General features: G+C 37.3%; 1 protein-coding gene across 12 annotated transcripts in view; it reads right to left on the bottom strand.

The window, feature by feature from the left end:
* Positions 1-21,170, bottom strand: part of lmo7a (LIM domain 7a) — a 183,326-nt gene that overhangs the window by 115,867 nt on the left and 46,289 nt on the right. For all 12 annotated transcript variants that reach the window (XM_039745351.1, XM_039745352.1, XM_039745355.1 and 9 more), the window contains exon 4: positions 20,488-20,557. In XM_039745351.1, coding sequence (XP_039601285.1) covers positions 20,488-20,557 — 70 coding nt within the window. The remainder of the gene's footprint in view (positions 1-20,487; positions 20,558-21,170) is intronic.

The following is a 21,170-nucleotide window of genomic DNA, read 5'->3' as shown; positions in this document are numbered from 1 at the left end:
TGTAAACCCATTATATAACTACAGTACTTACAAAATTTTGTTCATCTGTAAATATAAAGGACTGTTTTCCTGTACTGTATCCAGCTGTCCGAGAACCCTCACTATATCTAAATAGCTCTCAAACTTGTATTATGTCATAGTGTTGCCATGTGTTTCCATCATCAGATCCCAAATTAGTTTTAATTTAGATTAATTTATCATTCATTTCATCTCATGCACGGAGATTCAAATTTAGTACAAACTATAAAGTGCATTTCTACAGATTATACGGGTTTAGCAGCAGATCTATCCATTCCCTGGAAAACTGAGAAGGGTTTTATTAAGTGCAACTGTACAAAGCAGTGCAGAGCATCTCTCTCAGAAAGTGTAATTACAGGGGTATGGATGGACTTATGGGCTAACCTATGGAGGTTAAAACAATCTTTTAACTCTGTCTTTAAGGTCGAGACAAATTTATGCTCTCAAAAATGAACTGAATGTTCATGTTTCTGCACTCTGAATTCCAGATTGAGAGTGGTTAAGTTACAATACCAACCTACTCCCTAAAAGATCATTACCTCTAGATCTACAGTGCAGTGGAACACTTTGGTCATTTCCATTTTGTACTCTGGGAGTATTATTGGATTAATCACCCTAAACTGAAATATATTATTAATATACTGATAGTAATAATAATACTGAAATTATTATTATTATATATATTTTTATTTCAATCTATTTATAACAGAGGTGATGGTGCAATTATATAAATCTGACAGGTTGCACATTCAGCAGCTTTAAAAACAATGCTCAATATGCAAATATATAAGAAGCAACTTTGTGATATTCTGAATTCTATGCTGTAATTTATAATCAAGTATTGAATGATTTTGATTTTCTCCCAGACCTCCACTTAGCCTTTTGTTACCTGTTACTTCTGGTTGCTACTGTTGGAAAAACTGGAAATTCAATTTTATAAAAAAAAAAAAAAAAAAGAAAAAACACACCACACAACAACCCACCAAGATGAACTAAATACAGTTGCTAATGAACAGATATACAACTGCTGGCATGACACTTTATATTTTTGCAGGATACTATAAATATTATAAAAACATCACTAAATTTATGACTGTGTATTGGACATACACCGTCTGTTAATAATAAAGAAGTGTGCCTTAAGTAAACACTTGCCACATTATAATACTTAACAGAACACAGCTCTCATGAAATAGTATTCAAAAGTAAATTATGCACTTGATGTTAGGTGCATTTTAAGACCAAATCAAAATACACCTGTTATTAAAAAGGTTTTAAATTAAATAGCCTTAACCACTACACCACACTGCCTGCCTCTGTAGGATTACACAGGAACAAAAACTTTTCACCTTGACTTTCGAAACATCTTCTGAAAAAATCCAGAACATGGGAGGCAAGGTCTCAAATGCTAAAAAGGCATGATTCAAGGATTAGCATGCAGATCAGAGTGTAGCTATATTTCAGCTTTGTTTGTGCAGAATGCAATAAAGACACAAGTCAATCAAAAGCAATAGCAGTATTTTTATATTCCAAAGGATGTCTCCGTTCAAATAAATCATGCGTTTCCATGTTGTCTGCACTATCATTATTAAAAGATTTGCACACAGCTGTGACATGCTACTCTCCCCAGCACATATGAGTGAGTCCGATTTTATCAGATTTCATCTACATCAAGCCACATACAGTGAAAGGCACATTACAAGAAATAAAATGCTTGTGTGACAGTTCATCTTTATGCACCATTATACACAAAGCTAGAGTCTGATCCTAATCACAGTTTTGACTCTATTGAGAATGATGTGTTTGCTAAAGGACTCAATGCTATGCTTGATTAGCAGGTACTGCTTAGTATAACTTTGAATCTTCATGGTATGCAGTTTTACTGTTCAAGTGTCATGGGTTCAATTACCCTACCTGGATGGTGTCTGCTGCATGTCCCCCCATGTTAGTTTTCTGAGAAGTGCTCTTTCAATTTCAACTTCAGAGTATGTGCAACATTTCTTAGCCTATCGGCAAGTACTTCTCACTGTTGCAAGCACATGGTGGGTGGGCATTAACCTCTTCAGCTTGCAGCGAATTCATGGTATACTAACCTTACTGAACAATTAACATTGTGCAACTTTCTTTTTTTTTTTTTTTTTAATATTTAAAAAAAAAAAAAAAATCATATTTCTAATCACGCTTGCCAACTTACAAAGGGGGAAATATTGAAGCGAGACAAGGGTGTTTTAAAGTAAGCAAATTATTTGATTTGAGATAAAAAGATATTTTGCATGTAGTTGTTGAACCCTTTGGTGAGGGGGGGCAGGGGAAATTAAACTGTAAGCAAGTCTTATGTGCTTGCATGTACATACTTAGTTTATTCCAAATGAGAAATCCTTCAGTAATTTATTATTTTAGTTTTTCTTCTTACTTTACAAACTTAAGAATGTTAAAGCAAACTTGACAATCAGACATTAGTGAATGACAAACATTGGAAAGGCAACAGAATATTTGAATCAGAAAGAAGTAATGAAGCCTTCATACAGACTGTGCTGAAATGAATTTTGACAGCTATGAAGTAACAGCTCCCAGCACATTAGGCATAATAATATTCAAGTAAAATAATTATTCTAACATCAAAATACGTCCAAAAAGGTCTCAGCTGCAAGAAGTGGCTCCGATTAAAAACACAAATAAGCTGACAACAGTTTTTATCAAACCATAAAGCTAGATTTGAGTTTACTAAAGCACTGAATGTTACAAGCATTTGGGAAGGAAAAAAATCTATTCATAAAAACTTTATAAAAATTCACTTTACTGAACAATCGTTTACAACCACACTCAGAATAACAGTCTTTTAAGCAAAGGGTAAAGGGCAAACTGATAAAAAAAAGTGCAAAAGCTGAACACAATCAATAAGTTAAAAAGTCTGAATTCTGTGAGCCATCAGCACACGCAAGACAAAAAACAAAACATCTTAAGAGTCCTAAAAGGGGGTGGGAAAAAAAAAAGAAAAAAAAAAAGTTTCTTTAAAAATGGATTCAAACACAAAACAGTGCTGTTTTGTGCTACTCCTTTACAAAATATAATTTGTATAATATGTAAAATATCCTTGAATAATATCACAAAGTTCTGGCAGTGAGGAGAGTTACCCCTTCATCGATCTAGGGTCCTGGGTTCAGCTACTGCTCTTGAACGCTGTCCATGAGGAGTCTGCTCTTCATTCTTCGTGTCCGAGTTGGCCTTCTCTCCTCATCCTCAAAGATGTGTAGGTTAGTTTAACTGGCAATTACAAATTGACCCCCATGAGTAAGGTGGGTGAGTGCATGAGCAGGACATATAATGGACTAGCATCCTGACATAAGCTGCTTCCTGCTTTGTACCAAATGCTATCAGAACAGGATCCTCCCTTTGCAACCCAGAGTCTTAGCCAGTGACAGTTGGGAAATAGCCATCCTGAAATACTGACACGTAACTAATTAAAAATGTTTTACATTCAGTCTATGGTACAATACTTTATTTGTACTTTAAATTTATAACATCAACAGTATTCATGTAGTAGTTCTCAAAGTCCATCCTGGAGACTGCATTTTGCTGCAGTTTTTGTTCCACACAGTTTCATAATCAGTGAGTCATTTTACCTTGAAATTATCTGATTTAATTAACTGGTCTTTCCTCCCTCTGCTTTTATTCTTCACTCTTAAAAGCTCAGTAGTGTGATTTTTCATATTTATAAGACATTTAGAAAGATTGGCATTTTTTCTGTTGCTTTAAATGTTTAACACTTTTGCGATTTCCCGAACATACTTTTTTGTGTGTTGTTTGCACCCTTTATTGCATTCTAATAAAACCTAAACGAATAAATGAATTTAATAAAAATGAATTAAAATTAAATTTTCTAATTTCTACATTGACCCCAAAACACAGAAAACTGGAAAGAACATACTACTCACTTAGGGAAAAAATCCAATTAAAAGAGAGGATGTTTAGAACAAAAAGGGGTGGTCACTTGGGGTCCCAAGAACAGAGTATAAAATAGTGCAATAAAGATAGGTATGTAATTTTTCCAAGTTGAATTTATTTCTTCACTTGCATTAATTTACTACCTGAAACTAGGTTTTAAAGAGAAGTTTTTTTTTTTTTTTCTCTTCTTACTTTACTTTTAAACATACCTTGTCTGTTTCGGCAGTGGGGTGGCACAGTGGCGCAGTGGCGCAGTAGTAGTGTTGCTGCCTCGCAGTAAGCTGACTAGGTGTCATGTCCTGGGTACTACCTGTGTGGAGTCTGCATGTTCTCCCTACGTCTGTGTGGGTTTCCTCCAGGTGCTATAGTCCCAAGGTCTACAAGCGAGTAAATTCACTGACACCAGTGCTGATGAGAACATTCAGTCTCCATGTACAACCAGGCGCTGTGAGACAGGAATTACAACTCTGATGAACTGCCATTGCTAAATATGCATGTGTGTCTTTGCCCTGTGATGGACCGAAACCCTTTGTTTTTCCTGCCTTGCATCAGATGCTTGTAGGTATACACTCCTACGAACCCATGACCCGGGCCTGGATAATTGGGTTACAAAATTGCATGGATTGAGTTTTTATTATGCAGCATAGTGGCAGTGAACAAGAGTCACAGATAAGGTGACTGGGGTTTGTATCCTGGGAGAGTTAGCATGATCCCCACCCCCTGGTGCTCCAGTTTCCTCCCACAGTCCAAACACATGCAGGATAAGTGGACTGACATTGCTAAAGTGGCCTGTGTGTGTATTCGTCCTGCAACAGACTGATGCCCAGTCTAGACATTGTTCCTTCCTTGCAAGTGATGCTTTCTGAGACCATGGCTCCTGCTGCCCCGTGACCATGCACTGGATAAATAGGTTAGAACAGGGATCTCAAACTCCAGTCCTGGAGGGCCGCAGGTTTTCTTAATTAGGGACCTGTTTTTGCTGCTAATTAACTTCTTTTCAATTAATTTGAATTGAGGTTTTTTTTTTTGTTTTTTTTTTTAAGATTTGCTCCTCAGACTTTCTTTATCGTTCCTCTTAAGTAATGCATTTCTTTCCTTAAACAGAAATGAAATGTGAAGTGAGTTAGCCAACAGAAGACAAACTAAGTCAGGTCCTCAAACTCCAGTAGCTTAATTAGGCACCAAGTCTTGTTGTTAATTCCATGGCTTGTTGTTGTTCTCATTGTGCAATAGCATACTGTACATTTTCAAATTTGTTGATTTTTTCTTTACTTTTCTAAGTGAACTGTTAAAATGTTTTGGGGACCTGAGCAAATCATTCCTGTGACCTCCATCTTTTTTACTTTCAGATACTGTATGATGGTCACAGTCCTCTGGCTCTCCCATTAACTGCTTCAGTCTGCATCTGCTCTGGCACTCTGAGCCAGACCCTCCATCTTCCTCACAACCTTCTGGCACCATTGGATCTTTGTGAGGGCTTCTCTTTCATTCACCACTCCTACTAGTGCTTAGTAGGGGACAATCCACCCTTGGAGCATCGATCACTTGCTCCTCAATGGACCCACCGACTGCCTGCTTCCCATCACAACACTAGCTTGAACTCCCCACTTCTGCTTTCTTTCTCCCCTTCTTCACTTTGCTTTTTTCTCTCTGATATCTCGTATCCTGCTCGGGCTATAATTTTATCCTTACGAGGGCAAGGAATCTTGGTTATGAACTGCAGAAAGTAAATAAGGTAACTGGAACCAAATCACACACTTGTGTGCTAGAGCAATCATCCCTGATCACCCAATTAATCGTCAAATAGCTGCCCGAGGATACACACCCAGAGCCTGAGCCACAGTTTTTCTCTATTTATTTAAAAATGCACACTGCCAGGGACCTTTTGTTTATTTAATAATTTTATTGTAATCATTCCATACAAAAATCGATCACTTTTTACAAAAAAATAGGACTGAGATTGAAAAACAAGTTGACCCCCACCCCTGAGAGAGAGAGCATGGCCAACGGGGTAAAACCTAAGGCTTGTAAACAGTATACCTAAAATTGATGAGTTTAATAGACCAATAGAGATGAATGGAGAAGACAAAGAAATGAGGAGATAATTGCTTCCTCTGTGCTGTTAATGGGATAGGAGAAATTATGATACCAAGGCTGTCTGAAAGAGACTTAAAAATTTTGATCCAAAATGATGTTAATTTGGTGTAGGCCCAAAACATGCGACCCAGTGAGGCTGGGACTTAACTGCAGCGTTCGCAGGTTGGATCTTGCCCTGGAAACATTTTGGACAGTTTTAGGAAAGACAGATTGTGCTCGATATATAAATTTTGAGTTGAATAATTGTATGCTTTGCACATATGGAGCGCGAGTGAAGTCTCTGCATTGCTACTTTCCACTCCATTTCTGATATATTAAGAGATCTTTTCCCCCCCCATTTTCCTCTTGGATCTTTGAAAGGAAGGGACTGTAAAATAGTTTTATATATTGCAGAGATGGTGTCTAAGTCCTTGAAATTGAGCTAAAGTAATCCCTCCTCGATCGCAGGGGTTGCGTTCCAGACTCCCCCACGATAGGTGAAAATCCGTGAAGTAGAAACCATATGTTTGTATGGTTTATTTTTATATATTTTAACCCCTTATGAACTCTCCCACACTGTTTATAAATATTCCCTGCACAGTTATACAGCATAATCCCTTTGTATTCTCTTAGATATTAGGTAAGATTCATTGAAATTATGTATGTAAACACACTGTTTATATACAGTAAAACCTAAATATTATTTTAAAGATAACGAGTGTCTCCGATATCACATATGTTACAGCCATTACGATAGACAGGCCACCAGCAATAAAGACGTACAATGCAAGAAACATTGTATACAGTAAATGTGTGTACAGTGACACTAAACGTACGTACATGTACTAAGTTCTGTAACTAGAAAATTAATTATGGTTACTCACCAACAATGACACGATGACTTGTCCGATAACGATGAGTTTAGTTTTACTGCACAACAAAGGAGAGTGTTACAGCTCATCTAAAGGAGCCACTTCAGGCGACTGCGTAGCACCGCCGTTGTTGTTGTTCTTCCGGCAGTCTTCAATCCAAATCCCTAAAGCAGATTCCATCCAGACTACTGCCTTATTACATCCACTTACAACTCATTTTGCACCCTGATTAAAAGGACACTGCGGCCGTAGATCTTATATTCCTTTTCTACTTTTTAAATAAAAAGAATTGTAGCCTCATTGATACTGTAATGTCGTCCTACAGCTGTGTAGCTTTTCCCTTCCTTCAACAAATCCAAAACGTTTACCTTTTCGGCAATCGTAAGTAGTAGCAGGAGCAGATCGTTTTGGAGCCATAATGAAGGGCTTGACTATGCACAAAGATAAACACAAAAGAGCACAAAAGTTAACTCTTTACATAGCGAAACACATTCATACTGAATGAGCGAGACGAGACTTCCTGGTTTATGCCGCATTCAGCACACAGGAACTTAACTGCGTGCTCTAATTGGTTAGCTTCTCAGCCATCCGCCAATAGCGTCCCTTGTATGAAATCAACTGGACAAACCAACTGAGGAAGCATGTACAGGAAGTAAAAAGACCCATTGTACGCAGAACCCGCGAAGCAGCGAACAATCCACGTAATATATTTAGTTATGCTTACATATAAAATCTGCGATAGAGTGAAGCCGCGAAAGTCGAAGCGCGATATAGCAAGGGATTACTGTATATTTTTTCCAGCATGGATGAGGGTGTAAGATGAGGAAAATCGGGCAGGTTCTGTTTAACAAAGTTCCTAATTTGAAGATGGTGAAAGAAATATGTAGCTGGAAAGTTAAATTTGGAATTTAATTGTTCATAGGATGCAAAGATGTTGTCTATATAAAGATCTCTAAGCAATTTAATCCCAAATCTTTTCCAGATATTAAAAACTGCATATGTTTGCTTCTCTGAAAATCCCCTTTATCTGATAAGAATTTCGACAGTGGTTCAAAGGCGATTGCAAATAGCAGTGGTGACAAGGGGCATCCTTGTCTGGTACCACGTTCTAGTTTAAAGTAGTCTGAACAAATGTGGTTAATACAAACCTGAAGCTTCTTGGTATACAGTAGTCTGATCCATGCACAAATGTTCAGGCCAAATCCAAATTTCACTAATGTAGTGAAAAGGTATTTCCATTCAATCATGTCAAATGCTTTTTCTGCATCCAATGATATTTCTGGGGTGTTTGACTTTGTTGGTGAGTATATTACATTAATCAGGCGTCGAAGATTGGAAGTATCGACCCTTGATAAATCCAGTTTGATCTTGTGGTATTACCAAAGGCAGCACTTTCTCCATCCTTCTAGCTAGGATTTCTGAGAGTATCTTAACATCATTATTCAGAAGTGAAATTGGTCTGTATGATGCACATTGTAATAAGTCCTTATTTTGTTTAGGAAATACGGTGATTAATGCTTGGTGAAAAGTTTGAAGAAGAATTTGATTGTCTCTAGCTTCTGTAAATGTTGCTAATAGGAGGGGAGCTAGCTGAGCGGAGAATTCTGGGCCTGCTGCTTTCCCGCCTTGAAGTGACTTTATAGCATCTACTAATTCTGATCGCGCCAGAGGTTTATCCAGTTCATCTGCACTAAAAGTATCTATTTGTGGTATCTAATGTATCCAGAAATACATTAGAGTGTGTGTTGTCTTCTTTAAACTCAGTAGAATATAAGGATTTATAGTAGTCTCTAAATGTGTGCATTATATTTTATGGTCAGTGATTTAGTCTCCATTCGTGTTGGTGATTACTGGGATTGCATTGTGAGCTTCTTGCTTGAGGATTTGTTGAGCTAAAAGCTTATTAGCTTTCTCTCCATGTTCATAGTAATGATTTCTGGATTTATAAATTAGTTGTTCAGTTTCTTTAGTTGTCAAGAGGTTGAGTTCTGAATGCAGAGCCCGCCTTTTCCTACATAGAGCCTCGCTTGGAAGCCTGGCATGTTCTTCCTCTATTCTAGTAATTTAGCTTTTTAACTCTGATACTTTCTTGGTTTCCAATTTATTTCTGTGGGAGAGATATGAAATAATCTGGTCTCTTAAGAAGGCCTTTAGAGTTTCCCCAGAGTATTCCTGCAGAAACCTCTGAGGATGTATTTGTCTCTAGGAAGAAACAGATTTTTTTTGGCAATAAATTATGTATAGTTCTCGTCTGTTAATAGAGGTGGGTTAAGACGCCATCAGTGAGGTGAGCGTGTAGGGCATAGTGACTTTACCTCCAAGATCAGAGGTGCATGGTCAGAAATAACAATAGCATTGTACTTGCAAGATTTAATTGTAGGCAAGAAATTATTATCTATAAAGAAATAATCTATTCTTGAGTAGCAATGATGTTCTGGTGAGTAGAAAGAATATGTTCTTGAGTTTGGGTTTAGAAACCTCCAGGGGTCTGATAAGTTGTGGTCAGTTACAAACTGTGTAATTGTCTTTGCAGTGTTAGATGTCATCCCCTCTGGGATAGGAGTCCTATCTAAGAGTGGATATAAAACACAATTAAAGTCCCCAGCCATTATAATTTTATGAGTGTTCACATTGGGAATGGATGCAAATACATTTTGTATGAATTCCGTATCATCACTATTAGGTTCATAAACATTTATCAAAATCATTTTACAGTTAAATAAGTTGCCCATGACCATAGCATATCTCCCTTCAGGATCAGATACTACTTCTGATGCTACAAATGAAACTGTTCTATGTATAAGAATTCCCACACTTCTAGTTTTCTTTGTAAAGCTAGAATGGAACATTTGGTAAGTCCAGTCCTTTTGCAGCCAGAACTGATCCTTGCTTAATAAGTGGGTCTCCTGTAAAAATACTATTTTAGTGTTTAAACCTGTTAGGTGAGAGTACTTTTTTTCTCTTTAATCCGTGATTCAGGCCTTTAACATTCCAGCTCACAAAGTTAACTGTCCCATCATGGAGACATTGATTTTGAATTTTTGATGTCATTTTATAGTCTTAACTGGAAGTGAGACAGCTTTAACCTTAATTTCCTATTTCCCCAAGAGTTATTGCCATGCAGCCTATTGTTACATTGGTAGTTATAAGGATTAAAAGGATAGATTAAATATAGCCTGCTCTCTCTCTCTCCCCCTTAAACCCATTTTGCCCCCCCCTTTTGCCTCCCCACGTGAGACTGGACCCCACTTCACAAAGTCTCGGTCCTCTGACATACCTAGAGAACTTACTTGCCATGGACCTCTTTTATCCATCAACAAAAACCAAGTCACCAGAAAAAGCGGAGGGGTTTGAAACAAAAAGAAAAAACAAAAAAGGAATTAATCTAATGCAGGAATATTTTACTCATGGACAACTGTACATGACATGTTCAAGAGTGACCCAATAATATTATTACTTATCTTTGACACCTTTATCCAAGGTATGTTACAATATTTGTGATATATGTGGTAACATGAAGCGACTTGCTTACATAGTGACTTGATTACATAGTGTAAGTAGCAGGATTTGAACACAACCTCACTGCACCACACTGCCTGCTATTAGCCCTTAAACCTACAAATATTGTATTGAGAAAAGCACTCACTTGGTTACTTGGATATATCAAAACTACTAAGTAACTAGCGGCACTATAACTGATACCTATTGTCTTACAAAAATTACCAGGCAAAGTCATGCAACAAAGCAAATTTGTATTTAAAAAAAAACCACTGCAAAAGTGTGATAATTTAGTTAAGAAAAGTATGTTCTACGTTTATATCAAGCAAGTACCATCACTCTCACAAATGTCAATTTAATTTATTAAAAAAAAAAAAAAAATCACATCTAGTCTGAGGTCAAACACTATGTATATGGGCAGACAGTCAGGTAAAGGATTAGATACAGACATCAAATCTCAAATTGCTAAATTAAAAAGGAAGAACTGGGTTAATACATAAAGTATATATAATACAACACATGCCAGTTTAGTGCCAACAGGTATTCCTATAAAAAAAAAAGTGACTACTGTTGGAATAAAATGGATCTTAGTTCATTCTATAAGAAAACAACAGAAGACAAGCTGCAATACATTCTTCCGAAAAGGGCAGCACCACAACATTCATCTAATATTATTCAGAACTGAAAGCAGCTCAAACAAAAGAAAGTCTATTTCAATATGGAAATGACAAGAATGAAATCAAGTTAGGCTTGTTGTGTAACTAACAGATTTGAGAATAAGGCCTTAGTTTCAGGTATGGTAAAACATCCACTCCACCCTGCACTAGTATGTAATATGCAAAACCACTGTGGTAGGGGGAAGGGAGCAGTACTTCTAACTGATTTAAGTCACATTAAGAGAACAAAATGCTACTCTCTGCTTTAATATGAGGCTCTCACAAAAACGTGCTGTATAAAAAGTTACTCCAAGGCTCTAAAGGGATGGGGGAGCATACACTTCTACAAAAATTAAAAACATGCCAACTGAAAATTAAAAAAGACAAAAAAAAAAAAAAAAGCTCAACATTCAAATAAGGGTGTACTCACAGTGGCAATTCATTCTGTGCCCGAGTACGTTTGACTGCATTGTAACCCCATAAAGTCTAGTTTGTTTGACTAGTGTGATCTCTCCGTGCCATGCTGGGCCAGCCATACTGTGCTCTGGCCCACTTGGAAGAGGCATGTCCGGACATGGTCCACTAAGAATCAGAAACAGTGTGATCTCTAAATATTCCTGAGCACGGAAAACAAACATCAATGATGCGACAAGTCAGATAGTGTAATACTCATTTCATTCAATACCAATTAAAGTTAAAAAAAGGTTTTTATTCTCACCTTTCACACAAGCATGGATTGCAGTTGGCAAGAAAAGCTGCAAATTCCTGCCCTATCATCATCGTGTGTCTCTGTAAAAATCTTCTCATATGTGCATCACGATTAACAACAAAATGCTGCGCTGCACACTCAAATCTGTAAGAGGCTAGAGCATTACCCTGCTCTACATGACTCCAAACCAGCTACTAAATAAGTAAAATCATTTTGACATGCATGTTGTCACCCCGTGTTCAGATCCTGTTTTGGCTTTGTACAAAGTCGCATGGTCATGACAAAAGTGTGCCCGGGCCCAGAACATTAAGCACAGTGACAATGCAGGCCAGTGGGGGAGTGGGTGTGGGACAATCCCACTTGGGCACGGTATGGAACAAATGTCCTTAGTGCGAGTACACCCTAAGTGACATGTTAATTACGATTGGCATTAATGTGAAATTTAATCCCTACTAGCTTCAAATGAGAGAGTAAAATGAGGTAGTGAGGAGCTTGGTAATGAAAAAAAGATTCCTTTGAATAACCTGAAGTAAGGCCAAATAAGATCTTTTTAGCTTTTTAGTAATTAAAAAACATTAGCCATCAAAAAACCACTTCCTTAAACCTTACCCTTTGAATTTCTATAGTATCATGTGGTAAACCAATAGTTCACAGAATTACAAGATGTATTGCCAAACAGTTAAATACTAACTTGGTGCTGCCAATATGAAAATGGCCCAAATTATTTTTCTTTAGTGGACTTGGAAAAAGTGAGTTAAAAGAAGCTGAAGGAAAACAATGGGTAGTAAAGCTAAAAAAACAAACAAAAAAAAAGTCTCAAATATAAAGCATAGAAACAAATTACAATGTTAAAATTTAAAACCAACAAGGAGTGGAAAGTAACTTGCACAACAGAGAAAAATTCTCCCATATTTTTTTGAGATATTAAATAAGTATTTCTAGCATATGAAAGATGATATGATTCTCTCTCTACATCTATAGTATATATATTTACAGAATATCTATCTATATGGCTTGGTGGCACAGCGGGTAGCGCTGCTGCCTCACAGTTAGGGGACCCGGGTTTGCTTCCCAGGTCCTCCCTGCATGGAGTTTGTATGTTCTCCCGTGTCTGCGTGGGTTTCCTCCGGGTACTCCGGTTTCCTCCCACAGTCCAAAGACATGCAGGTTAGGTGCACTGGCGATCCTAAATTGTCCCTAGTGTGTGTCCTGCCTTGCGCCCTGTGGTGGCCGTGATTGGCTCCAGCAGACCCCTGTGACCCTGTAGTATAGATGGATAGATACACAGTATATTATTGTTATATTCCTCCATCTGCAAACAGGGACTCGGCAACAAAAAATTATTAATTCACTCCGTTAGCAACACTCTGATGAATTACACCTACTCTGCAGTTCTAATATAGGGTGACTTCAACCAATGACAAACATCCAGTTGTTTGTGTCATGATTCACTTACAGAAACAAGCAGGACCTGCTTTATTTAGATTAAATAATACAGATAAGATACTGTAGATAGCATTTTACCAGTCCACAGGGAGAAATTTGGCTTTTTACAAAAGCTCACTAAATAACTACATAAATAGATTAACATTAAAGCATACACCTTGTAAACCTGTAGCAGCACTGGCCAAATCTGACTACTATCTGATCCATCTTATTCCCACCTATAAGACCTCTATTAGATGGCAACCTACTGCCAGCAGGATAATAAGGCTGGAGACTGAAATGGCACTGAAAGACCACTGCTTTCCAAAGAACAGATTGGGAAATTATGTGCGAGTTACTTGGGGACTATTCTGTGGGACTCTGTCACTGCGCCATAGACCATATTAACCTGGGGTGCTAAAAATAAAGTCTCCTGAATGCATCAATAAGAGCTTTCAACAAAGAGGCTCTAAAAGGCATATAGCAAGAGCTGAAGAAAAAGCTGACTGAAAGGAAGGAAGTTTACAGAGCAAAAATAGAAATCAATCTCATTTAGTGACTGGACACAGTTACTGGACTCAAGCACTCCAGGGCTCAGGTGCTAGAAGAGAATATGGACAAAGGCAATGGTCTTAACCATTTTTAGTAGACTTCCCTCCTTCCATCATCACCTTCTTCCAATGGCCAGTCCCCACCACACTGACACCTACTGAATCAGCTACTACTACCACTTCAACTAAGGAGCCCAGCTACGGCCATCAATATGGGCTGTCAATAACTGATTACCAAGTAAGAAGGCACATTAGGAGGCTGCACACAAATAAATCTATGGTATCACATGAATGGAGTCCTTCAGTTCTTAAAGCTTATGCTGACCAACTTTGTGACATCTTCAGCTACATGTTCAGTGTGTCACGAAGACTCCAGAAAGTGTTGCTGCTGTGGAAAATATCCTATAATTTTTTCCAGTTGCAAAGAAGGAAGGCTTCTCTTCACCTAATGGCTATAGAGCTGTGGCTCTTCTGTCCCACATCACGAAGACCTTTGATTGGCTGGTCCCTTTGTGAAACACAATGTAGACACACTGCTGTGTGGCAGCAGTGTAAAGATTATGGTTGATTTTGCAAATGACTTCAATAACAATAGAGTATAAAGAGTCAAAAGGAGAGTCTTAGTGAAATGAGAACTGTCTGCAAAACACCGCCAGCAAAACCAATGAGTTGGTAATTGATATTTACTGCATCAAACAGCCTCTAAACCTAGTCATTATTGAGTGAGTGGATATGGAGGTGGTGCATTGCTAAACGTGTAGCTGGGGTCACCATACATAACAGGTTGGACTAGTCTAGTAACAGAGCAGAACTATGCAGTCGTGGTCAAAAGTTTTGAGAATGACACAAATATTGGTTTTCACAAAGTTTGCTGCATCAGTGTTTAGATCTTTTTGTCAGATGTTTCTATGGTATACTGAAGTATAATTACAAGCATTTCATAAGTTTCAAAGGTTTTTATTGACAATTACATTAAGTTTATGCAAAAAGTCAATATTTGCAGTGTTTGCCCTTTTTCAAGACCTCTGCAATTCACCCTGGCATGCTGTCAATCAACATCTGGGCCAAATCCTGACTGATGGCAGCCCATTCAATTATAATCAATGCTTGAGGTTTGTCAGAATTTGTGGGTTTTTGTTTGTCCACCCGCCTCTTGAGGACTAACCATAAGTTCTCAATGTGATTAAGGTCTGGGGAGTTTCTTGGCCATGGACCCAAAATTTCAATGTTTTGTTCCCCGAGCCACTTAAGTTCTCACTTTTACTTTATGGCACAGTGCTCCATCATGCTGAAAAAGGCATTGTTCGTCACCAAACTCTTCTTGGACGGTTGGCAGAAGCTGCTCTCAGGATTTTTTGGTACCATTCTTTATTCATGGCTGTGTTCTTAGGCAAAATTGTGAATGAGTGCATTCCCTTGGCTCAGAAGCAACCCCACACATGCATGGTCTCAGGATGCTTTACTGTTGGCATAACAGCACTGATGGTAGCGATCACCTTTTCTATTCCAGACAATCTTTTTTCTGGATTCCCCAAATAAATCAGAAAGGGGATTCGTCAGAGAAAATTACTTTACCCCAGTCCTCAGCAGTATAATCCCTGTACCTTTTGCAGAATATCAGTCTGTCCCCGAGGTTTTTCTTGGAGAGAAGTGGCTGCTTCGCTGCTCTTCTTGACACTAGGCCACCCTCCAAAAGTCTTCGCCTCACTGTGTGCAGATGCACTCACACCTGCCTGCTGCCATTCCTGAGCAAGCTCTGCACAAGTGGTGCCCTGATCCTACAGCTGAAATAACTTTAGGAGATGGTCCTGGAGCTTGCTGGACTTTCTTGTGCACCCTGAAGCCTTCTTCACAACAGCAGTGGAAATGAGCTTTTTGGGAATAAGTTCATTTTCATGGCAAAGAGGGACTTTGCAATTAATTGCAATTCATCTGATCAATCTGCATAACATTCTAGAGTATATAGTAAATTGCCATCCTAAAAACTGAGGCAGCAAACTTTGTGAAAATTAATGTGTGTCATTCTCAAAACTTTTGGCCACGACTGTACAAGGAAGGGAAGAGGAGAATATTTTTTTTCTTAAGAGATTGCATTCCTTTATTGTGGGTAGTGACATACTTCATATGTGTTGCAATAGCCAGTGTAGTTTTCTTTGCTGTGGTGTGCTAGCTGGTAATATCACTTAAAGGTAGGCCCACTGACTGAACAAGCTGATTAAGAATCTAGACTTAGTTATGAAATGCACTCAACTCATTGGAGACCGTAAGTTTATAACTAGTTTTAATTTCACAAAGACGTTTATCATGAGGTGATTGGTTATGTGGAGAAAGAAAAAGGAAGGATAGGAACTGGAGGTTTAGTACGTCAGATACAGAGAGCACGCATGCAATAAAGAAAGCCCGCTCAGAAGAACATCCATTGAATTCTGCATTCGTGTCTCCGATCACCACATCATAAACCCAAAATTTACACAATATTTAAGTTAAACCTCTGTGATACCCATTCCTATATCCAGTTTTTTGGAGCCTCGTCACACCTGCTATAAGGTTCTCTACACTGAACATACACCTGGGGACCCCTTAATGCAAGGGAGCAGCACTACAGCCATGCCACCGTGCCCCTTGCCACCCATGTTTAATACATGCTTTAATGCATTTCATCGTGAAAAAGATATCAAGTATTTATCTTAGTACTCTGAATGTTCATAGAGCAGGAATATCATGAAGTCAATGTGCGGCGATCGCAGCCGGCACCTCCCAGTGCAAGAGGAAGTCTGTTTAAGAAGCGCGTAGAGATTAACAACGGGGTCGGGGAACACTTAATATAAAGCATTTGATGTGCTACATTAATTTATGACGGGGTTTGAGAAAATATAGTAAATTAAACACTCATTTTAAGATGAAGTTTAGATTGCGACATTCAACTGACAAAATAAACTACAGTACTAGAATAAAGTGGAAATGTTGACTTTAATCTCAACATAAATGGCAAGAATAAAGTGGAAATGTCGAGAATAAAGTCAACATGTCGACTTTAATCTTGACATTTAGATTTGTTTCCCCCCCCATTGTGTCCGTATTTTTTTTTTTCTCCGTGGCCTTAATACGCTTCTGTTCTTCACTGACCAAGAGGAACACTGATCACATTTTTAGATATGACAGAGATGGAGGATGTAAATATGATAGGTGACTCCACAAATTAGTGTAAAATCATTTTCATTTCGCATGTGGTATGAAATCCATGACAAGCAAGATCTGCAAAAATTAGCTCACTCTATTGGAAAACAATACTGAGCACCCAAAAAGAAAATCTGTTCCATTCATAATTTTTCTCCTGGGGACACAAAGTGTTATCTTTTTAACTATATGTCCATCCATCCATCCTTTGGGATAATCAGGATGAACTCTCAATGTCACTTTTAGTGTCTTATTGTAGTTTAAAATCCTTATCTTACAGTGCAGAATTCAAGTCAGCAATAAACAAAACTACCTTTGCTCAGGATTTACTTTGGAAGCCCACGCCTATGAATAGGCTGGAACTCTGCTTAAAAGAAGCTTTTAGGAGAATATTTTTGAGAACACGTAGCACACTCTACTTAATCTCTACTATTTTATGAGACAAGCCCAAAGAGACCGAGAGGCCCAAAGGAACTTGGCATTAGCCAAAATGGGTTCCTGTGATCTATTACTAGAATATTTGGACATATGGCAGAGTACAAAACCATACCTGACACAGATTGAGCAAAGATTAAGGGATATCTTGCAATGATCAAATCATGCCAATTGACAGTGTCTGTGCAGATATTTGATTTGCTTCAACCAACTGCATAGCTTAGCAAAAAACTGCTTGGCAAGGGCATCAATTTAGTGCAGGCTGTAAGTTCACTGAAAGCTGCAAGACAATAAATTTGCTCGATCAAAGGATGAAGAAGGAAAAAAAAATATATATCACAGAAGCTACATGACTTAGTGCCCTCAATTACTACTTCGGATACCAAATTAAGGAGTTGTTACCAGTCTGGTATTGGCAGTTAAGTATGATGTAGCATTAGCAGTTGTAGGACAGGGGCATGATGTCTTTTGGCAAAGTGTTGTGCTTGCCAACTATTTTTTAAGATCTTGAAAATTTTTACCACTTGGCAGTCATTAAGGCATTACAAATTTTGGACATTGTTGTCTTATGGACTTAAAACCTCTCAAACCTTGCACACTTTCAGCAATACAAGAGAAACTGCAACCTTTTGTTTAACAGTTGAAAATCAATCCGCATATGTATTGAAAGTAACTGCTCAGAAAATTTACTGTAATAAATGGTTTTATGTGAAGAGAGCCTTTGGCTACTAAAAAAAATGTTTTTAAAACTATGGCCCCAACTAGAACAAAATACTTCAAATTTCTACTTACTAACAAACATGTAGTAAATGCAAACTTGTTCAGCGCTAAAACATTCTATAGCATTAGCAATTTCAGCTATGTTGTTGCTGGTTGTACCAATGCCTATATAAAGATCCAAACCTCACTTATGATCCGAGACCTAATGATAAACCATATATTTTGTCCCATATGTCAGGCCCTTGTTTTACAAACACAAACTGATTGAACAACCACAGCAGCACAACTACTTGTCCCATTCTGAAGCTTTTTCTGAAGATCTCCTCACTCTTACTTGTGAATAAAAAAAAGCAGTAGTTATTGGTTTACTCAACTGAAATGAACACATCATTTTTCACCAGAGGACAGTACAACTTCAGATTAGCAAAACAGACTCTATGTAATGTAATGTAGAATGTAAGCAAATTGCTAATGGGTACACTTAAAATCAATGTTAAGATTAAAATTACAAGAATGGCAACATGATCCCTCTCAAACAGAGATGACAAGCTTTATCATCATAACTGCATAAACTGCTAGTCCTGAAGTTAACTTCATATTGACTACATATGGTATCCAGGAATGTCAAAAGTGAGGAAAAAAAAAATATCACTGGTGTCATTCAAAGCATTCAGCGAACTGTTAAGCAAGCTAACAACATGGACACTGCTTTCCAAATTAACAATTCAATTCAATAGAATCCTACAACTTTACCAGCCGCAGTTGAAATTCATCCATCTCTGTAGCCTTATTACTACCAAGCCTGTGTGGTTCTTTTCCCATGAACCAAGCCCCACCCAAGGCTGAAATAAAAACAATGGGACAATATAACCATAATACCATGCACATTTCCTCAGTATCCTTTTAAATAAACCATCTGGGATAAAAAAAATATCAAAAAGTGCCAAAAGAAGAAGACACAACTTGCTTTTTAAAGATTGTTTCAACGCACATGTTTAGTTCTGCACAAATGTTCTCATATTCTCTATTAACAAGAAAGCAGCACAACCCAGTGTAGGGGGAAAAGATCTATCGGTCTTTTGATGGTTTTTCTTTATTTAGCCTACTTTGCTACCATATAATTTAATCCTCTCCAAGCACTACCACTCCAAGAATTAAACTGATCAACAACCTTTGTCCTATTTGAGCTATATGCAATACTTCTTTCCAAGTTTGTTATGTAAAAGGACTTTATTCTGAAATCCAACCATTAACATAAAAAAAAAAAAAATTAAGTCTGGGCCTAGAACGGAATTAGGACTACATGTAAAATAGGATTTTACAATGAGAAAGACATTTCCTATCCATATATTCTAGATGAAAAATTAATGCACCACAGTCCATTATTTGGGCTTGCCAAAATTTGCAAAATACCTTGAATAGACGTACACATTTTAAAAAGAATGTTTTATTTCTTTTAAAATGGCTGATTTCCCAATATTGATCTAATTATAACAATGAATAATAATTTAATGCATAATAGTATTAAACTTATCATATCACAAGTCCAAGGATATATTCAGTTATACACAAGACATATTGATGTGCAGTAAGAAATGCCACAACTCCTCAAGTCTCCTTAAAAACACTCACAACAAGTTCTAAATTATAGCATATCACTTTTGACCACCACCTTTATGGAACCATAATATTTTAATAAATGTATTGTGAGCAGTGTTTATTATTCCCAAGAAACGGAACACTTAAATTACGCCCAATCGACAAAGAAGGTTCAAAACCAACATTTTTTCTTCTCCACAGTCAATTCCCCATTCTTGTTTAGCAAAGAGCACACATCAGGAAAATCCAATGGTAGTTAACTGCCTCCTCTTTTTGGTGTTATTTTTAGTATAATCAGAATCCTTCCCTCTTGTTAACTATTTCTCCTTCAGCTCTAGTATTAGAAGGACTTATTTTAATGAAGCCAGATGTAGCTTTATTTGTCTAACAAAACAGCTACTTAGAGATATACCTATGCAATGAGATTACGTAGTGGTTCCACTGAGGTGAAAATAAATCCAGTGAAAGTGAAAACTTAATGGATCAATAACATACAAATAAAAAAGATATATTTATACAACATATTTCTGATGCACATATTCCTTGTTAAATATCAGCAGTATATAAATTAACCAACGAAATTGGATACGCTGTCAAAACTGCTTCTGCATGAAACACTTTGAAATTCCTTAAGCCCACTTGTCAACTCAGACTTTTTTTAATCATAAACACTACCAAAATCAAAAAGTTTAAAAATTTCTTTAAAATATGCAAAATGCATGCAATTTGATCAATTTCAAAATTGTGTATATTTTAATTTTACTTTCCATAATAAAAAAATAAAAAGGAGCTTTATAAAAACTTACCAATCCAGCAATTGGGGTTGACAACCTATTCACCTTCTTTATTGTACCGGGTTTAATCTTATTTACCAACCTAAAATACAGAAATGGAATTAGCATTAAAACAGATAAGAATTCCATTTGAAACAGAAGGGGGTTATGCAGCTTAGCAAAACAAAATAATTAACTTGTTCAATGAAAACTGTACGTGTTATGAGAAAAACATATCATGTAAACAATTATTTTTTGGGTAAACACTAGTTATCTAAACAGGCAAGTCCTAGATTTTGCTGGGAGCACTCAAATGAAAGTACGACCTTCTATTAAAACTATTCAATCACTGCATATTAACTGAAGATATTTCAATATGTAAAACAAAACCACAACTTCCACCATACAAACTCAGACCTCTGTTGGCCTAATGTTTGTTCCTGCAGTCTTAAGACAAACAGCAGGGTACATTGCTGATGTCAAGTTATGATTTGCCCTAAAATGCACTGGCAAAAGCAACAGATATGCATACATCCTAGAGCTCCTCATATCATTATTTCAATACTCCACTGTGTATTTTACTTCATAAATCTTCAGAGTTGATTAAGAAAGTCTGGAGTGTCTTCCACTTAATCTTTGTGAAAAATCATGCACACCTTTAAACCTTTTCAAAGTTATGGGCTCAGGTTGGAAAATCCACCGATTGTGTTCAGAAT

Source organism: Polypterus senegalus, chromosome 2 (assembly GCF_016835505.1).
Source record: "Polypterus senegalus isolate Bchr_013 chromosome 2, ASM1683550v1, whole genome shotgun sequence".
In the NCBI taxonomy this organism is placed as follows: domain Eukaryota; kingdom Metazoa; phylum Chordata; class Cladistia; order Polypteriformes; family Polypteridae; genus Polypterus; species Polypterus senegalus.
This window is presented reverse-complemented; position numbering and strand designations above follow the sequence as displayed.